Genomic DNA, 21,057 nt, shown 5'->3' on the forward strand with positions numbered 1-21,057 from the left:
TTTTGTATAGAAAGTTTGGAGACCCCTGGTTTCGATCAATGCATTTTAATTTTTTAGAATGGGCCAGTCAAATTCCAGACCTAAATCCAATTGAGAATCTGTGGCAAGACTTGAAAATTGCCGTTCAGATGCTCTCCATCCAATCTGACAGAGCTTTTTTTGCAAAGAATGGGCAAAAATTTCACTCTAGATGTGCAAAGCTGGTAGAGACATCCCCAAAAAGACTTGCAGCTGTAATTGCAATTAGAAATACAATGTCCCTGTAAGCAAAATTGAAAGCAAAAACGTTATTAGTCTTCCAAGCTTTCGTCTGTAAACTATTTTCCTAACTCCATGTAATGGAGATGGTTAGAGGAAGAACTGTTAGTCCGAATCAGGCTGGATGGCAGCCTTGGCTCCTTCCATAGACACAGTGGAGAAGTTAGTTTAGCCACCCAGATATATTAAACCAGAGTTTCCATTTTAAAAAACAAAAGCTAATGCAGTTAACACCTCTAATGGCTGGAAAGTTTCTGTATATTACTTTTTGTGTTCTAAGGACACATTGAGGGCCCAGTAAAGGCAAAGGGTTAAATTTTTATTTTATATTCATACTTGCCTCGGTGGATGCAGCATCAGACCAATGTTCCATCTGTCCCCCGCCGCCTCTTCACGGAGAACCGAGCCACCGAACATCACTGATGGCTCGGTTCTCACAGATCCCAGAGAGGAAAGCTGCTGACTGTCAGTCAGCAGCTTTCCTCTCTGCTTCTCCACGCTCATTGGAGCGCTGAGCCAGGGAGAGGCTGTCTCAGCAGCTCGCTGAGACTGCCATCAATCGGGGCAGCTGGCGGATCCTGACTTGGAAGTCGTGATGACGCGCTGCCCCGACTGATGGCAGTGACGTCAGCGGAAAGCAGACTTCAAACCGCTCTCTGCTGAAACGGGTCACAGGAGAGCAAAACGAATTGCAAGCCTGTGACCCTTAGAAGCCCAGCCTAAAAAGCTCAGGCTGGACTAATCTAACACTTTTTTAAATAACAATGCGGTATACCAGTCATGTATGTTGGTAGAGCCAACACATTGTGGTCAGCCATATTGTGAACTTACAACACTGTCAGCCCTACCAACTGTCTTTTTCTAATCTACTTAACCACTCTTGCTCTCAGATCTCTCCAACATAAAGGTTAATCATTTTAGTTCAAGATGAGAATTAAGAGGGCTGAATAGACGATTCGAAAACCTAAAGCGTACAGAAGACCCAGGAAACAACTTTGCACATATCAAACACACATAACATACTTCCAATACTAGAGTTAAACAGACTAAAAGGGAGAAAATTAGAAGGTTTTTTTTAGGGTTTACATACATTTTTAAGAGTAGAGATTTTGATTACAAAAAAAAATGTTCTTGCTGATTCGCTTTACAGGTGAAACTATGATTGTTCACTTTTCATCATGTATTCATATGTTAGAGAACTTGTAGTGGTTTTGTATGCATTTCACCCATTTCCCTATATTTGCCTATTTTGGTCAGGACTTGCAAAAACATTTTATTAAAACCTGTGTTGAAAAAAAAAACTGTTTACAGGCCTCAGTAGTTCACTGCAATTGTGTATACATTTCAGCTTGATTTGTCCCTGACCAGATGGCTCCATCCTAGGTTTCCATAAATGCAAGCCAAAATGCAGGGAGCTTTTGTACTAGAGTGCTCTGGTAATGCTTTGTCGTGTTAATGTCTGTCAGTTGTTTGTATGTTAAATGGAACCTATAGATAGATTATATATATATATATATATATATATATATATATATATATATATATATATATATATATATATATATATATATATATAGTGTGTGTTTTTGTACAATTATAGCATCCCTTTAATCCATTGTAATAATATATATATATATATATATATATATACATATACATATATATATATATATATATATATATATATATATATATATATATACATACACACACACACACACACACACACACCTTACCTAAAAATTCACAATGTACTCATTGGCTCAGGCATGAAACCCTTCTATGTCCACACCATAATCCTCCATTCACATGTGTAGAATGGACTATGTGTTTAATACCATATATGATGAGGTATTTACTTGCCTCTGGTTTCTAGTTGTGAAATGTGATATGCATTGCAACTAACAGGGCTGTTTATTGATCCAAGTCAGTGACTAAGAATGTGGACTGGACAGAAGTATAAGAGCTTACAGTGAGCAGCATCTGATGTTTTTCAAAGCAGATGTGACATGCAAAGAAAAGGTAAGATATATATATATATATATAAATTCACTATCCTCTACAAGTTAAATTTGAAAATATTTCTTGCCACTTAGATGGTTGATAAAAAAAATATCTAGACCTAGTAGCATGGTCTTTGTATTTTAAAGCTGTTGTACCTGCGACAATTTTGCTTTATCCGAGTGGCCTCAATATAGCTGAATTGCATATGAAGTAAACCTGAACCTTGATGAGAATAACAACTCCAATTATAACCCAGTGTTTTAGTGACCAACATTCAAGAACTGCTGAACATCGCACACCTGTGAGTTTGACCTATAAAGGAATGTTCTTACATGCTTTTCACACCCTATTGGTCAACTAGGACCGACTGGAGATTGGTATTTTTCCATTCACTTCCTCAAATTCTAAAACTTTGTAACATCCGTAGCAGGACATAAACCAAATAATGTGGAGAGGCACTGCAAGGCCTACATTTGTGCTGACAAACTGAAATACCGCCTTGAGATAGATATATAGATATATATATATAGATAGATAGATAGATAGATTTATAGATTTATATATATAAATCTCTATTTCTGACAGAATACATAAGCACATGCTAAAGCATACTTATTCAACTTTATTGATTTTAACCCTTTCACGCCTAAACCTATTTTTGACATTTGTTGCTTACAAGTTAAAAATTTTATTTTTTGCTAGAAAATTACTTTACTTTAAACCCCCAAATAAAAAAAATATTTATATTTATATATATATATATATATATATATATATATATATATATATATATAAAATTTTATGTAACACAGTATTTGCGCAGCGGTCTTTCAAATGCATTTTTGGGGGAAAAAAATACACGTTCATGAATAAAATAAAGTAAACCTTAAAGTTGGCCCATTTTTATTTTTTGTATAATAGATATGTAACATGTCATAAAATTGGGCACGCTCGTGGAATGAAGACAAACTACAGTACCAAAAAAATCTCCATAGGCGATGCTTTAAAAAAAATAAAAAAGTTAGCTGTTTATAGTTAGAGGAGGTCTGGTGCTAGAATTTTTGCTCTCGCTCGAAAGATTGCGGCGATGCCTCACATGAGTGATTTGAACACCCTTTACATTTGCGGGCGTGACTTGCGTATGCGTTTTCCTTGTGCGAGTACGCAGGGTGCTTAAATGTTTTTTTTTTTACATTGTCCCTTTAAAAAAAAATATATATAATTTTTTTTTTTTTTTTTTTAAATATTACCTTTATGTAAACATCCCTCGTGACAGTAATGGGTGGTAACAGGTACTCTTTATGGAGGGATCGGCGGTCTAAAAGACCCCCAATCCCTCCTTTGCACTTAAAAGTATTCAGATTGCCAAAAAGGGCGATTTAGAATGCAGGAACTGTCTTTTTTTATTTTATTTTTTAATCTGCATCATTTGCAGCCGAGTTAACTGGACGTGACGTCACTTCCAGGAGAACCGATCAGAGCCGATTCTGGATTTGTTCGGGTCTCCACACAGCCAGTGGATGCGTCAGCAGGAGGCCCGGAAAGAGCGGCGGGAGGGGGGGGTCCCCTCCCCTGCTTTAGGATAACAGCATCACTCTGATATCAATTTAATGCCAGGAACGCAAATTTGCGTACATTCAGCATGTAGGGATCAAGTAGGAATGGCATGCTACATATGTATTTTTCTCACAATGGACCTTGTTTATCTTGTTGCCCATATCAACTGGTCAGTTTCGTTTTTATTTTATTATCGCTCTTCTCTGCTTTAAAATGAAAGGGAGAATCTAATGGGCTGTCATAAACAATAGAGAATACTTTACAAGGGTCCTGGGTTTAGTAACACCTTTAGGCTATCACTTTAAAGAGCTGTGTTTTTCACTTTGTCCAGTGTTTCTGCTGGCGATGGCTAAAATCTTCACAGGTTGCATGTTAAATTCATCTTGGTAGCATGGATAATGGTAAAAATGATAAAGCTCAAAGACTTCCGATAAAAACTGGAGTGCAAAATCTGGTGCAGCTTTGCATGGTAGCCAATCCGCTTCGAACATCAGCTTGTATAATTAAGCTTTGACAAAAACCTGGAAGCGGATTGGTTTATATGCAGATGGGTACCATATTTTTTATTCTCCAATGTTGGTACATCAACCCTACTGGGTGACTTCATTAGAAACTTTTACAGAGCTTTATCTATTTTTATTGCTAAAAAATACTTGGTTGATTAGGATTATCCTTTTATACCACCCTTTCCATGTCTGTTCGCTTATCAGGTTTATCGCTTATTGGTTAACAGTAATGTGTAGAACAGTTTGCAGCAGAATTGTTCTCTAAGGCTTGTGATTTTCTATCAGGTTTCCTCTTTCAATTCATTTTAACTACATTTAAAAAATATGCTGTAACAGTTTTAGAATGTCTTATTTGTGACACTGTAACCTCCTGTTAATGCTAGAATAATGCATACTTGTTGTTCATCATTAACTTGCATTGCTAATGCTGTCCAACATTTTGTACAATATCTATACCTAATATTTAGATCATGTGTATCTTTTATAACCTAATTTTTGTATCATATGCCTCTGAATAGGGCTTCTTTAATGATGTTTGTAGATCTTTTTCTTTAACCGATTCCCTTTTCTGTAAATTGTTCGCTATAACATGAAATATGCAGATATTTATACGTATATGAATGTATATGTAAAAACCTTGGAATTGAAATACGTAATGAACAGCTTCCCATTCCATTAAGGTTTATAATGACGTTATTCTGGTAATTTTCTCTCCAATTCTTTACTTCCTGTCATTCTAATGTCAGTTGCAAACTTGAAAGTAACATTATAATTGGGATAGGCATTCTATTAGATTATAAATATCTTTGTGGTAGGGTGGTATACCATCAAATAATTGCTGTCATGTATTGAACATCTGTCTGAGATGATATATTCATCTATTTGTAATAGTTTGTATTTGTTGTTGGCTGTGTGCAAACAAAAAGCAGGTCTTTGGAGTTGTATCTTCTTTAAGCATAGGTAACCTTCCAATTTTTAAAGTTTGCTGTTTTTCAGTAATCAAAAGTTCTAGAATACCATTTTGATAAAAAAAAATTACTTGTGTATTGCTCATTAAGAGCTATGCTGTAACACTGTAATCTAAGAATGGATATTTTGGTTGTGATCCAGCCTTAAAGTTTTCAGGAGGAACATTTAAAGGGTCACTAAAGGAAATATTTTTTTTTTAGCTAAATAGCTTCCTTTACCTTCAGTCCTGGTTTCATGTCCTCATTGTTCGATTTTGCTTTGATGTTGCTGTAATTCTTCTCTGTTCTGGACACTTCCTGGTTGTCTGTTTCCTGATCACCACAGTACTGGGAGATTTCTCACCGTGGTGACTAATCAAGGAGGTGTGGTTACCGTGTCTAAAACCTCTCAGCACCAATCCAGTTTCGTTTTGCAAAACCTTCACTGCCCTCTATTGGCTCTCTGGATCTGTACATCAGAGAACCATGAAACAACAGCAAAAACCAAACTTAACTGTAGGTACATTATATGATTGATTTTTTATCTATTCTTAATCATTTTTAAAAGGAATCCGTTAACTATTATGTGTCTATACCCTGTAAACAGTCATTTCAGCAAAAAAAAATAAAAAATCCTTTAGTGACCCTTTAAGTTAGGAGTGTAGTGCCATCTGTGTCTTTACCTTCATGACTGTTGATATGTCAATACAGCCCCTCAAAAGCCCCATGTTACTGAGAACTAGCCAAAGGTCCATTTCTAAGGATTTGTCTGCCTCCTTGGTACTACTTGGACCTTGAAAGGGAAACACCCCTGAAAGCTTGTCCTGAAAATTTGGATGTTGGTGCAAAGAATGTATCAGACAGTACTCGGTAGTTTTTGTAACAAGTACGCTAACATGGCTACAATCACCTCTGCCTTCCTACCTGACAGTCCTTATGTCTGGTGATTGGTTGCTCAGGCACTGATTTGTGCAAGTCTAAATGGAGTGGTATTCTATTAAGGGTACAAGGTTTTTGAGGGTTTCGCTGTCGACTTATAAACAAAACAAAAAAACCTTTACATTAAATTGATACATATATAGTTTGCCTTTAAAGGACATAGTCTTGTAATCTAGAAGATATATTGCTATGTAGTTGGGAAGAAGAGATGGGAGAGAATTTACCAAGCAAGAACACCAAATCGGACGCCTATCCAATATCGACTTCCTTTCAAATTTTTCAAAATGTAACTTCCTCTCAAATCTATGTCAACATTTGGAGTACTCATACAACACCAGATATAAATACAAGATTAAAAGCACAGCAGTACCCAGATATTTAGGGATATGCAATGTACCTGTGTGTTTGCATCCCTTGTACCTGCAAATACTGTACATTCAACTCTTAAGAGTTCTACAAACATCAGTACTACTTATTATGCTTTTTTTTTTTTTTGTTAGATAAATTAAGTGTCCAGGGACATGTATTATACTGAAGTGGAACTTTATTTGGCCAGCAGAAGACTTGTTTGAGGGTTTTATGAATCTTGCTGTGATTTTGCCTAAATCTTTCCCTAAAATACATCTCTTCTCTTTTCCATTGCTTTGTTGTGTGCAAAGTCTGTAAGCCACCTACAGGAAGGCCCCTAATCATTTTTTTCCCCCTACAGTCATATCTAGTTTTAAAGGCATATATAAGATAAGGGTAAACCTGAGTTTTTGTTACTGTTTTTAAAGTGTCACTAAACCCAAAACAGTAAAATCTATCTGTATATGCAGTATAGCGTGCTTGTTATACCCGCTGTGGAACCTAAGGGGTTAATCCACTGCATTGTGTAAAAAGTCTGTTCGATCCAGTCCTCTCTGATCCTCTCCGGTCTTCTCTGATCCTGTCCTCCTTGCATGGTCTCAAACATCTCTGGATAAGACCGTGGCGTCAGTCTGCACATGCTCAGTTTGGTGTGTATTACTAGATTTTTTTTTTTTCTTGGGAGAGTGAAATCGGCACAGGGCCGATCAGCACTGTCCAGACAGAGGACCAGGGTCCTGCATCCTTATAGGATATTCATTGGTGAATGAAAACTCCTACAAGCTTTAACTAGACACTGTTAGAAGTCACAAGACTGTTATACACTGCTGATGAGAAAAGGTATTTAGCAGTTTATATTTACTAAAATAATTTAATTCCTATATGTACGGTGGGAGACCAGATATAGTGAATGCAGGGTCCTGGGTAAAGTAACACTTTAAACACTTGAGATCCAGCCTATTGCCTAAAGACTGCCACAAGATGGCTCTCAATTGCCGGGAGGACGTCTTTAGATGTCCTCGGCCCCTCTAGCCACTGGGGGGCGCGCACGCATGTCCGCCAGGCACCCGCGATCGGCGGTTACACAGACAAGGACGTGGATCTGTGTGTATAAACGCACAGATCCACGTCCTGTCAGGGAGAGAGGAGACTGATGCTGTGTCCCTTGTACATAGGGACACAGATCGGTCACCTCCCCCCACAGTTAGAAACACACATTTAACCCCTTCCTCGCGCCCTAGTGTTAACCCCTTACCTGCCAGTCACATTTATACAGTAATTAGTGCATATTTATAGCACTAATCGCTGTATAAATGTGAATGGTCCCAAAAATGTGTCAATGTCCGATGTGTCCACCATAAGGTCGCAGTCCCAAAAAAAATCTCAGATCGCCGCCATCCCCTATTTTGTAGGCGCTATAACTTTTGCGCAAACCAGTCGCTTATTGCGATTTTTTTTTTTTTTTTTTACCAAAAATATGTAGAATACGTATCGGCCTAAACTGAGAAAACGTTTTATTTATATATATATATATATATAATTTGGGGGATATTATAGCAAAAAGTTTTTATAGCAGTTTATTTGAGGTGATCAAATACCACCAAAAGAAAGCTCTATTTGTGGGAAAAAAAAGGACGTCAATTCTGTTAGGGAGCCACGTCGCCTGGGCAGGAGGGGGGTATATGTGCCCAGTAAGCAAGTGGTTAATATCCACCCATGTTTTGTATAAGGCACCTCAAGATCTGTTTTCTTCTACTGCTTGCAGGCTACTGATGCTCATCATTTTAGCTCTGTTGTGTTTATAAAAAATTAACAGGTAAAACGTCTGATTTTGCTAGTCAGGATATCCATATGATAGTTTTTTGGGGTGTTTTTTTTTTTTTTTTTTGTGGAAAAATTAGGTCGGTGATCTAAAATTTAGGAATTATTAATACTTGTAAAAACAAATTGGTATTGGATAATTTAAGAGTTTTTATACAGGGCAATTCCTCAGTATTACGCCAATTTATAGGATGTTTACATATCTTCGTTTTGTATTTATAGTTTACTGGAACATAATTGGTGATCCTGGTTAATGTCTTTAAATTATAAGTGCCATATGTCTATACCTTATCTAGGCATCTGTGTGAGTGATTTAGTTTTAATTGTCATACATTTGTGTTTTTCTGTGGTGCTATGTGTTCATCTTTTATATAATTACTTTATCTTTTCTCTTTTCAGGATAGTCACAAAGGAATTGATGGTGGCTGAGAAAATTGCACAAACAAGAGCTTGTGATCTTTCAGGTAATTAACTTCAGTATTAAACAGTGATTAACACCTAGTAAACTTTTAACTTCATAATGAATCTATCTGACACATATTTTTCTTCAAAGTTGTGTTGTACTTTTTTTTTTCTCTGCTTTTGTAACAACCCTATTTTTGTGTTTTTAGCTGAGCTTTAAACAAGGAAAAACCTAAAATGTTAAATTAAAATTGATTAAATGGATTGATGTGTTTTTAGGAGCAACTAGAAAATGTAATTATGCCTAAGCAAGTAACCTGTAAAATGTAAATTGTGCCCAGAATTCTTCCTGAAAATAAAAGATCATGGAATATGAGGATGCCTAGACACTCCTTTTTCATTGATAGTGGCTACACATTTTCAATGTGGAGATCTAAAGCACTGCTGCCTCTTACTGCTAGTCTCAGATTTGGAGTGAGGTTTGGTAATGTTACTACTGTGCTGCTCTCCTAGAGGCTCTGACATGAGAAGGCAAGATGGCCACTCCCACACGGTGTAGAACAAGGCATAGTAAATCTAGAGGGGGGGAAAAAATCAGCTGCAGGAAGGCTAGAGACAAAGGAAGATATGAGGTAAAGAGAAGGGTTCCAATCATCCCTCCAGGACCAGGAGAACCACTGAGACGACCTCCAATTTAGACGGTTTAGTACAGCAAGGCCTTGTACCCCTCAGAGTGCACAATTCGTGGCAGTAGAACCCCATTTTTGAGGTAATTTTCCCCGAAGGCCCCTCTCCGTGGCCAACAAATCTTTCAGCTCATTGATTTCAACAATTTTTTTTAAACCAGACTGCTATGGGCACAGCCTGTGTCTGCTTCCAGAAAAACCCGGAATTACTTAATAAGCACAACCTACCTGCTTCAGTGGTTCATTCATAGCCGTACTGTGCCAGTCCACCACACCCCACCCCCTTTGTTAATATAGTAATAATGGAGCAAGCATACTTAATTTAGGTGCCGAGTCCCACAATTTCATTTACTACTTGCATTTAGAAAGCTTCCATTTACACAATAGACAGGCGAACAGTTACAAACGCCCCAAGCGTTTGAAATAGTTTTAAGTTGTTGTCGTCGTATGAAGATTTGTATAGTTTTAAATTGTCATAAAAGTCCTTTATACTATAATGAACACATTTTTGTTCCTCAACCACCCCTCTGAGTTTGACTCCTCAGGATAAAGCCCTTCTAACTGCCACTATTAACTAGAGTAATTACTGAAGAAATGCAGCAGTTTTCTGCTTCTCTAACCATAAGGCTCCTCGTATTTATGGCTTCCCAGCTGCTATGGTTACTGGAGATGGCCTATGAGACAGGTGCATTACCACCCTCTATGCACGATGATGGTTACCCACCCTGCCCCATCCATATAAGCCAATCTGTTTGCTGTGTTCAGACATTAAACTGCTCATCACTCGTGTACTGGTTGACCTCCATGGTAATCTGATTACCAAAATTATCCACTCAGACCAATCAGGATTCATATCCAATAGATCCACAAGTACCTATATTGGTCCCAACAAATAGAGGTGAGAGGGGCAGTCCTTTCTCTCGATACGGTTTAGGCTTTTATAGAGGAAGTAAAACCCTGATAAGCTTACTGCATACTAGCCCATTGTTTGCCACTTACCTCTAAAAGCCCACAATGTCCCCGCTGGTGGCCGTGACCATCACCCCTCTTTCTTTTGGTGTTGTTGACTCCGGCTCTGTAACTGGCCAGAGTTGCGTGACGTCACTCCCGTGAATGCGCGCGGGTGCCGGCGGTCACGGCACAGGCCCTTTAATGTCATGGTCGCGCACATGCGTCCACGTCGGCGCAAGTGTATATGGTAAATATCTCCTAAACTCGAGACTAGTCCTTGCCTCTCTAGCTCGTCAGGCAGCGCCGACACACAGCTCTCTGCACAGCACTCCGAGTCCCCCCCTTCCGGCCGTGAGCGGAGTGATGTCACGCCGCTGGAAGGGACCAAGAGATTCCTTCATAGGGGGAGTAAACAGGCTGCAGCAGACAGGAAAGGGAGCCGGGAGGTGACGGTCCCGGATGCAGGAGTGCACTCGGCACACAATTTGTACAGTGCCACTGGCCGCGCTGGGGGCCGTGGCACAGCTTCACCTGCGACTGCGCCCCCCCTCCTATACGAAATGTTATTGCCCAGGGCACCCGTCCGCCCCTGCCTTGTACTGGCGGCCCTGTGTGACCTCCGCCGAACCCCCGAGACTCACTCACCCGAACCCCTGGGATTCGATCGAACCCAGGTTAAGAACCACTGGTCTAGAGGGACTATCTCTGGTGGGTCCTAAATTAATATGGTACACTTTAATATCCACCCATGTTTTGTAAAAGGCACCTCAAGGTCTGTTTTCTTCTACTGCTTGCAGGCTACTGATGCTCATCGTTTTAGCTCTGTTGTGTTTATAAAATATTACAGGTAAAACATCTAATTTTGCTAGTCAGGATATCCATTTTTTATTTTATTTTTTTGTGGAAGCGGTACTTGAATTGGATCCGTAATCTAAGATTTACGAATTATTAATACTTGGTATTGGATAATTTAAGAGTTTTTATACAGGGCAATTCCTCAGTATTACGCCAACTTATGACGTTTACATATCTTAGTTTTGTATTTATAGTTTACTGGAACATAATTGTTGATCCTGGTTAATGTCTTTAAATTATAAGTGCCATATGTCTCTGGGGGGTCCTAAATAAATATGGTGCGGGTACCATTTTTTTTTAAGTACCTACCACTTCTATATGCATCTTTCTCTGCATGTATTCATGTTAGTTGAGTCTTCAGAATAATTACCACTGCTCTTTGTACTTTCCATTGAACCTTTAGCATCTGTAGTCAGAAAACCCATAGATTCACTTTGGTTCAAAAAGGGAGAGAGAGGACAAAATAGCATTAAATGCTAATAATGCCATCCTGTCTTTTTTAACCTACCCAAAACTGTCTATCCTCATATCTTTAACTGAAAAGTTTGGCTCCTTTTTTGAGTCTCACTGTCGGTGGGAACTTGGAAAATAAAAGTACTACACCAATTTAAATGCTTGGGTATTCAGATGACAGACCCCAACTGTTTCTTAGACCTTAATCTTACACTTCTGCTGGAAGTTTGTCCAGAGTAGTGTTGCTTTCCTTTCACAGTGGTAGTGTAATCCAATTAAAATATGGATGCCCGAACTTCTCTATCATACACAAATCCACAGTTTTTGGTTTCTAGACGTTTGGTTCAAAAAGATTGATGGACTTTTCCTGAGACCTGATTTTGTAAAAGTTGTTTTATTCAGAACCCTATATCTCCCCAAAGATGTTGAACTGGCGGTCACCCATCCCAGGCCTTTTTCCAGACCTCAACTCCAGCACTTGTTCCTCATCCTTGCTTGCTAAACCCAATCCTAATTCTATGCTCCTTTGGGCTCCAAACGTATCTCCCCTTTTTGGAGGTGTGGAGTGAATTTCTTAGCCAGTGATCCCAGTTTATGTAAATTATGATCATATCTAAGAACCCAGCTAAAGAACTAAAGATTTGTCACTCACTTTCTTCTGGGATAACCCTAAATCTGCCAGGATTGAAAGATTTGTAGACTTTGAATTGTGGAAATCCGAGGGTGTTTACCATGTGCCTCAAATATACTGTTTTCTGAGACCCCTCTGAAAAGGTTAGCTTTTTCTAAGGAAGGAATTTAAACTACCACAACAGGTTTTATCAGTGCTTTCAGCCATCGGGGGGGCATCAGCTGGTTTAATAGAAACCGGCGGACATTCAGCCCATGTGTACGGCAACCGAAGCTGCCCATTCTGCTTCTGTCAAAGGGGCATGACCGAAAAGGGTCTGCCAATCAAAATCTGATCAGCACTCTGTCATTGGTCATTCCCCCTTGTCAGAACACAAACTCTGTGGGGGAGATTACTGTATGGACATTGCATTAGTTTTTTTTTCCCGTTCAGCCCGCTGGTTGAGCAAAAACAAATGTGTGTGCTAGGCTTAAGACCTACCCTATGCAGTATCACACAGCCCTGGCTTAGGCCAATATCGATTAATGGTCTAATTTCCACTATTTATGGCACTATTCTACCACAAACAATAACTATGAATGCTCAAAAAGGCAGGCCATACACAATGAAATTCGCACAATTCCCACATTGACTAGGGAACCGGCAATTTTCTTCTCCCAACGGGGGGAGCCATCCTCGCCAGGAGAATACCGTGATTATCGCCTGAGGCTATAGCAGTCGATTGCAATCGCAAGACAATCTGGCATGCTGGTTGTACCCAAGCTGATTAATCATCTTGTACATTCAGCCTACCCATTAACGGTTATGGCCGGCCTTCTGTAGGAAAAGCAAGTTAATAGGAGTGGTCCCGGATTAACAGTTGTCATATCTATTGTGGGGCTCTAAGCCCACCACCTCTGTTTTAAGCTCTCAGTACTGGTTGCTGCAAATTTAGACATGCTGGGTAGAGGGAGTGGAGTCTATACCTCTCTTGATACTTTATAAACTAAAAATAAAGGTGTAAATAAAGGCCTCCAATACACCACTCGGCGCCAGGAAAGGATATAAATAACTTTTTTGCTGTACCAAAGTTTGGGACCACGATGTAGTCTTCCAAAAATGAATAGTAGATAAATACTAAAATTTCCTTATGACTCTAGCCAAAGAAAGACATGTGGAATAGCAGCTGTTTAAAACAAAGCAAGATATGGAAAATGAAAAAACTAAAAACACATAAAAGATCTGTCTGTCATAGATTATAAACAGCGCTGTTGTTGAGTGACAATATTCAGTGGCCAACACCATCATAAAGTTTGACAGAAGAAAGACACAGAGTGTCAGGCAGTGTCCAGACGGAGTCCTAAAGTGATTACAGTGCACCTTCACGAAATATCCAGATCCACCAAAGTGAACACACTTCCCCATAGGGGTTTAAACTCACCAGAGCAAATTGAATACCAAGCCTTTTAACAAAAAGAATTCATCAAACATGAAACACTGCAGTCTGCATCCGCCAGGGAGACACTTGAATGTATTGAGCCTCAGATAAAGAAAACCGAAAGAAGCGCACATAACATAATCTCGTTTATTTTGTAAAATAGAAGCCCCTTACACCAAGTCCCCTTATACATTAAACGTACATTGCAACAATCATCATAAGCATAGAAGTGAAAATGTCACTACACCGTATCCACAGATGATGCGCTCTTGGCCCTTAATTGGGCGTTGTGTCAACGTGATATTCCTCATAGTCAGAAGATCTTTATAAGGAATGCTCGAGATTTTTGTTTAAGTCGCAACTTTTTTTGGTTTAATGGTGATTATTATTCCCAATGTAAAGGGGTTGCTATGGGGGCTAAGTTTGCACCCAGTATAGCAAACCTCTTTATGGGGGAGTGGGAGGATAAATTTATATTCTCCATTGCCCGCCCCCATTTGTTATATAAAAGATATATTGATGATCTTTTCTTTATATGGGAGGGGCCATTGGACACGCTGCTACAATTTTTAGAGGAACTTAATGTTAATGGAAATAACATTAAGTTGACTAGTGAATATAGTTTGACTAATTATACATTTTTTAGATGTTGATATTTTTAGAACAGGGAATGGGCTGGGAACTAAAGTATTTTTTAAACCCACAGACTCTAATAGTTATCTGCCTACTAGTAGTGGCCACCATCCTATGTGGCTTAGGAACATTCCCAAGGGGCAAATGACTAGAGTAAAAATAAATTGCTCTGAAGCTACTGATTTTCTTTCGCAAGTACAGATTATAAAGGGCAAATTCATGGAAAAGGGTTACCAGGAGGAAGCACTTGACTATATTATCCATGAACTCTCTGTATTACCCAGGGAAGAGTTCCTTAGAGAAGGGATTCGCCTCAGATGGATGCCGGACGTGAGTGGAATTTCATTTCTGGATTCCACACTCAATACAGAGAAGTAGAGGAGATGTTTGCTACTCATTGGCATGTTCTTCTCATGGATAAAGTGCTTTCCACAGTATTACCGCGTAAGCCAGAATTTATTTATAGAAGGTCTTCAAGCTTTGCTGATAAAATAGTCCCTAAAATTAGACCCTCCGTCCAGACCTTCCTCTTTTTGGGATAGGTTTTTTGCCTGTAGGAGGTGCCGTGCATGTAAAGAGCTAAATCGACCATTAAGGGCTGTGGAGAGGTTTACCTAGTTACATAGTTAGTCAGGTTGAAAAAAGACACAAGTCCATCCAGTTCAACCACAAAAAACAAAATAAAAAAACACAGTAAAATCCTATACACCCAACTCCATACCCACAGTTGATCCAGAGGAAGGCAAAAAACCCCAGCGGAGCATGATCCAATTTGCTACAGCAGGGGAAAAAATTCCTTCCTGATCCCCTGAGAGGCAATCGGATTTACCCTGGATCAACTATACCTACAAATCTTAGTACTCAGTTATATTCTGTACATTTAGGAAAGAATCCAGACCTTTCTTAAAGCAATCTACTGAGATGGCCAGAACCACCTCTGGAGGGAGTCTGTTCCACATTTTCACAGCTCTTACTGTGAAAAAACCTTTCCGTATTTGGAGGTGAAATCTCTCTTCCTCTAGACGTAAAGAGTGCCCCCTTGTCCTCAGTGATGACCGTAAAGTGAATAACTCAACACCAAGTTCACTGTATGGACCTCTTATATATTTGTACATGTTGATCAAATCCCCCCTTATTCTCCTCTTCTCAAGAGTGAATAAATTTAGTTCCTCTAATCTTTCCTCATAGCTGAGCTCCTCCATGCCTCTTATCAGTTTGGTTGCTCTTCTCTGCACTTTCTCCAGTTCTCCTATATCCTTTTTGAGAACTGGTGCCCAAAACTGAACTGCATATTCCAGATGAGGTCTTACTAATGATTTGTACAGGGGCAAAATTATATCTCTGTCTCTGGAGTCCATACCTCTCTTAATAAAAGAAAGGACTTTGCTCGCTTTGGAAACCGCAGCTTGGCATTGCATGCCATTATTGAGCTTATGATCAACTAAAACCCCCAGATCCTTCTCCACTACAGACCTCCCCAGTTGTACTCCCCCTAGTATGTATGATGCATGCATATTCTTAGCCCCCAAGTGCATAACTTTACATTTATCTACATTAAACCTCATCTGCCACTTAGTCGCCCAATCAGACAGAGCATTGAGGTCGGCTTGTAAATTGGAGACATCCTGTAAGGACGTTATTCCACTGCATAGCTTGGTGTCGTCTGCAAAGACAGAAATGTTACTTTTGATCTCAGACCCAATATCATTTATAAATATGTTGAAAAGTAAGGGTCCCAGCACTGAACCTTGGGGTACACCACTCATAACATTGGACCATTCAGAGTAAGAATCATTAACCACGACTCTCTGAATTCTGTCTTTCAGCCAGTTTTCTATCCATTTACAAACTGATATATCCAATCCTGTAGACCTTACCTTACACATGAGCCGTGTGTGCGGAACTGTATCGAACGCTTTTGCAAAATCCAAATATATCACGTCCACAGCCACGCCTCTGTCCAGGGTTTTACCTCTTCATAAAAGGAAATCAGGTTTGTCTGACAACTTCTGTCTTTCATGAATCCATGTTGTGTGCTGCTTAAATAGTTTTTTTCTACTTCAAATAATAAGGAATTCATTATCAAAGATTTCATCATGTGTAATACCTCTTATGTGGTGTATGCCCTCCAGTGCCCGTGCGGTCTTATTTATATAGGCCCCCCCAAATGTTAATTGAAAATTGGAATTGCTGAGCATATTGCAAATATTATTATTGGTTTTAAAGATCACAATGTGTCACTACATTTTAAGCTATTTCATGATCCGAACCCAACCAGCCTTAAATTTTGGGGGATTGATCATTTAAAACCTGCATGGAGAGGCTCTAACCTTGTTAGGGACCTCTCTAAGAGAGAAATTCAATGGATCTTCTCTGTAGACACTTTATCGCCGAAGGGGTTAAATGTGGATTTAGATATCAACTGTTTTACAAGTGATTTTTAGATCTATTTATGTGTGTGTGTGTGTATATATATATATATATATATATATATATATATATATATATATATATATATATATAGATATATATATATATATATAGATTATTTATATTTATTTTCATAATATCTTTTTTCATCTAGATCATAAAGTATATGGATTTTTTTAGTGTGTGTGTGTATGTATATATGTGTGTATATATATATATATATGTGTGTGTGTATATATATATATATATATATATATATATATATATATATATATATATATATATATATAGTTTGTTCATGATCACACTGCTATTGGTGTAGAATGTTTATTTTAGAATATTTTTTTGCATAATTTTTTTATGCAAAAGTTTTGTCTTATGTTTTTAATAAATATGTTTTATGTAATATTGGATATGAATTGAAAGTGGGGTTTGATTTGGTTAAGACCGCATTTGCGTAATTCTTTTTAGACTATCTGTGAAGTCCTTTATCCAGGTTAAAACTCATGCTATGCAGTAGAGCTCATTTTGTCCATCTTCCCTGCCTGTAGAAAGACCGTCAGTGTGTGGTTCCAATGTGTTATGATGTGCGCCTATCTATACACTGGATACCTGCTGATTGGCTAGAGCGGAGGAGGGAGGGATGATTTAAGCCAGCGTGTATGTCGTGTGGGCACGCCCTCGGTTGAAGTCCGCCAATGACGAAATGCGTCAGGACGTGACCCACACGACACGCCGGATGTGATGTATGCGCTCCACAGAGCGGAACCAGGAACAAGAAAATAGCCTGGTCAGCTTGTGGCTTCAACGTGATACCCCGATCGGATACGGTGTAGTGACATTTTCACTTCTATGCTTATGATTGTTGCAATGTACGTTTAATGTATAAGGTGACTTGGTGTAAGGGGCTTCTTTTTACAAAATTAGATAACGCTATGTGCGCTTCATTCTGTTTGTTTGCTTTATCTGAGACTCTATATACATTCAAGTGTCTCCCTGACGGATGCAGACCGCAGTGTTTCATGTTTGATGATTTTTTTTTTGGTTGAAAGGCTTGGTATTCAATTCGCTCTGGTGAGTTTGAGCCCCTATGGGGAGTGCGTTCACTTGGTGGATCTGGAGAATTTGGTGGAAGGTGCACACTGTAATCACTTTAGGACCTCCGTCTGGAAACTGCCTGAAGCACTCTGTGTGTCTTTCTTCTGTCATAAACTTTGTGGTGGTGTTGGCCACTGAATATTGTCACTCAACAACAGCGCTGTTTATAATCTATGATTGAGACAGATCTTTTATGTGTTTTCTGTTAAGTTTTTTGATTATTTTCCACACTTTATAAACTGCAGATTGGGCTTGCATGTCGTTATTAAAGCGGAGGTTCACCCTCAATATCTACACCTTATTCAGACCAGCTCCGTATTTACTTCGACATTCTGCCATCTTTAAAAAAAAATTAAATGATTTCCTTACCTTTTATTCTGAAGATAATAGCAGCCACTTCATGCTATCCCTCCTGCGGGAGTGGGCGTGTCTCCCTTTTCCTCAGCGGCCCAGTGTTTCGTGGGACAAGATCGCAGTGTCTCCTGGGAGCACAGTGTGACGCTTCCCAGGAGATGATTCCTAATACACAATTTACTTCTTCCCGGAAGCATTTGCTTGTGGGCTTCACACTGCCCACAAGCAAAATGGAAACGGCCAGAAGAAATTTTTATAAAGACACATTTCATGCCGAGGGAGAATGCGGGGCACTAGGAACATGAAACATGTGAGTACTATTTTAAGAACATTACAAGAGTTAACCCCCGCTTTAACTACTTGCCGACCAGCCGCCGCCGTTATACGGCGGCAAGTCGGCTCGGCTGCGCGAGATCACGTAGCTATACGCAATCTCGCACTTCAGCGAATAGGGGCGCGTGCGCGCCCCCCCGTTCGCCCCTGGTGCTGACGCCCGTGCCCGATCACCGCCGGGCACCCGCGATCGCTCGTTACAGAGCGAGAACCAGGAGCTGTGTGTGTAAACACACAGCTCCCGGTCCTGTCAGGGGGAGAAATGATGGATTGTCTGTTCATACAATGTATGAACAGTGATCTGTCATTTCCCCTAGTCAGTCCCACCCCCCCTTCAGTTAGAACACACACAGGGAACATAATTAACCCCTTTCTCGTCCCCTAGTGTTAACCCCTTTCCCTGCCAGCGGCATTTTTATAGTAATCAATGCATTTTTATAGCACTGATCGCTATAAAAATGCCAATAATCCCAAAAATGTGTCAAGTGTCCGCCATAAGGTCGCAGTACTGATAAAAATCGCTGGCCGCCGCCATTAGTAGTAAAAAAAAAATATTAATAAAAATGCCATAATTCTATCCCCTATTTTGTAGACGCTATAACTTTTGCACAAACCAATCAATAAACGCTTATTTCGATTTTTTTTTTTTTTTACGAAAAATATGTGGAAGAATACGTATCGGCCTAAACTGAGGAAAAAATTTTTTTTTATATATTTTTGGGGATATTTATAACAGCAAAAAGTAAAATAAATATTCATTTTTTTTTTCAAAATTGTCGCACTATTTTGTTTATAGCGCAAAAAATAAAAACCGCAGAGGTGATCAAATACCACCAAAAGAAAGCTCTATTTGTGGTGGGAAAAAAAGGATGCCAATTTTGTTTGGGAGCCACATTGCATGACCGCGGTATTGTCAGTTAAAGCGACGCAGTGCCGAATCGCAAAAAGGGGCCTGGTCATTGACCAGCAATATGGTCCGGGGCTGAAGTGGTTAAAGCGGTTGTAAAACCACAGCATAATAGCACATTATTTATTTATTTAAAATGCTTATTGGGAGCGCAGTCATTACCAGCAGGCCTCGATGCGCTCATAGAACCAACATATAAAATACAGAACACATCTCTCATTACTATAAGATAACAATATAAAATCACATAATAACATTTAAAAAAGCTAAAATACCATACTAATACTACTATCTTACCCTAATTAGGGCCATACACTTGAACAAATAGGAAAGTTTTTAAAAACGTCCTGAATTTTAATAGATCCTTCTCACGTCTTATATATAGAGGTAGAGAATTCCAGAATATTGAGCCCTGCGCATCCAACGTCCTCCCTCCACATTTAGTTCTTCTAAATTTAGGGACAGTCAGATTGACCTGATCAGCAGATCTCAGTGATCTGTTGGGAACGTAACAGGTACATTTTTCTTGCAGATACCCTGGGCCTATCTTATGGATGGCTTTATGGACGATACAACCCACTTTGAACAAGACCCGCTCAGCTACCGGTAGCCAATGCAGGGCTTTCAGAGAAGGTGTAATATGGTCCAGATGACCCACACCCGTTAATAACCTAGCTGCAGCGTTTTGGATCAGTTGAAGCTTATGCAGAAGGGTTTTTGGACACCCCATGTATAGCGCGTTACAATAGTCCAGCCGACTACCAATAAAAGCATTGATCACTTGGATTTTATCCACCTCGTCAATGAAATGCAATGTAGAGCGCAGGAGTTTCAATTGGTAATAACATGCGCTTACCACCTGATTTACCTGCGCCTTCAATGACAATTTGGAATCCACAATGATTCCCAAGTTCCGAACCTGGGTAGCCAGGGTCGGGGATGGCATAAACGAAACCGGCCAAGAAGGAAAATCGGTCACACTGGTTTTGCTCTGATTACTGATAATAATACATTCTGTTTTTGAGCCATTAAGTTTTAAATAATTGGCTCCCATCCAGGACTGTATTTCTTCCAGGCAGGATGCCAAATCTACCTGAACTTCCTCATTTTTAGGTAGCTTAAAATAGATTTGCGTATCATCTGCATACACGTGAAAGCTAAGATTATGACGCCGGATGATATATAGTAGTGGCCTTATGTAGATATTAAATAATATCGGCGATAGCGCAGAACCCTGAGGAACCCCGCAGGATAAGGAGCTATTAGATGAATAATACGTCCCTAGTCTTACCCTCTGAGTTCTATTCTGCAGGAATGAGGCCATCCATGTCAATGCCATGTCCTCAAACCCGGCCACAGACACCAGCCTTTCCAAAAGTCTTGCATGATCTACAGTATCAAATGCAGCCGACAGATCCAGCAATATTAACGCTGAAGCCTCATCGCTATCCATGGCCCACAGGCAGTCATCCTTAACTTTAATCAGGGTGGTCTCTGTGCCTCTACCAGGGCGGAATCCAGACTGAT

The 21,057-nt window shown here is 39.5% G+C and overlaps 1 protein-coding gene across 8 annotated transcripts in view; it reads left to right on the forward strand.

Annotated features, from left to right (window-relative positions):
• PSPC1 (paraspeckle component 1) overlaps positions 1-21,057 on the forward strand; it is a 172,200-nt gene that overhangs the window by 127,255 nt on the left and 23,888 nt on the right. For 7 of the 8 annotated variants that reach the window (XM_040340549.1, XM_040340548.1, XM_040340544.1 and 4 more), the window contains one exon: positions 8,780-8,844. In XM_040340549.1, coding sequence (XP_040196483.1) covers positions 8,780-8,809 — 30 coding nt within the window. In that variant the 3' untranslated portion in view covers positions 8,810-8,844. Of the gene's footprint in view, positions 1-8,779; positions 8,846-21,057 lie in introns of those variants that run through there. The other variant, XM_040340547.1, reaches the window with a different exon arrangement.

The sequence above is a fragment of the Rana temporaria genome, chromosome 2 (assembly GCF_905171775.1).
Source record: "Rana temporaria chromosome 2, aRanTem1.1, whole genome shotgun sequence".
Taxonomy (NCBI): Eukaryota; Metazoa; Chordata; class Amphibia; order Anura; family Ranidae; genus Rana; species Rana temporaria.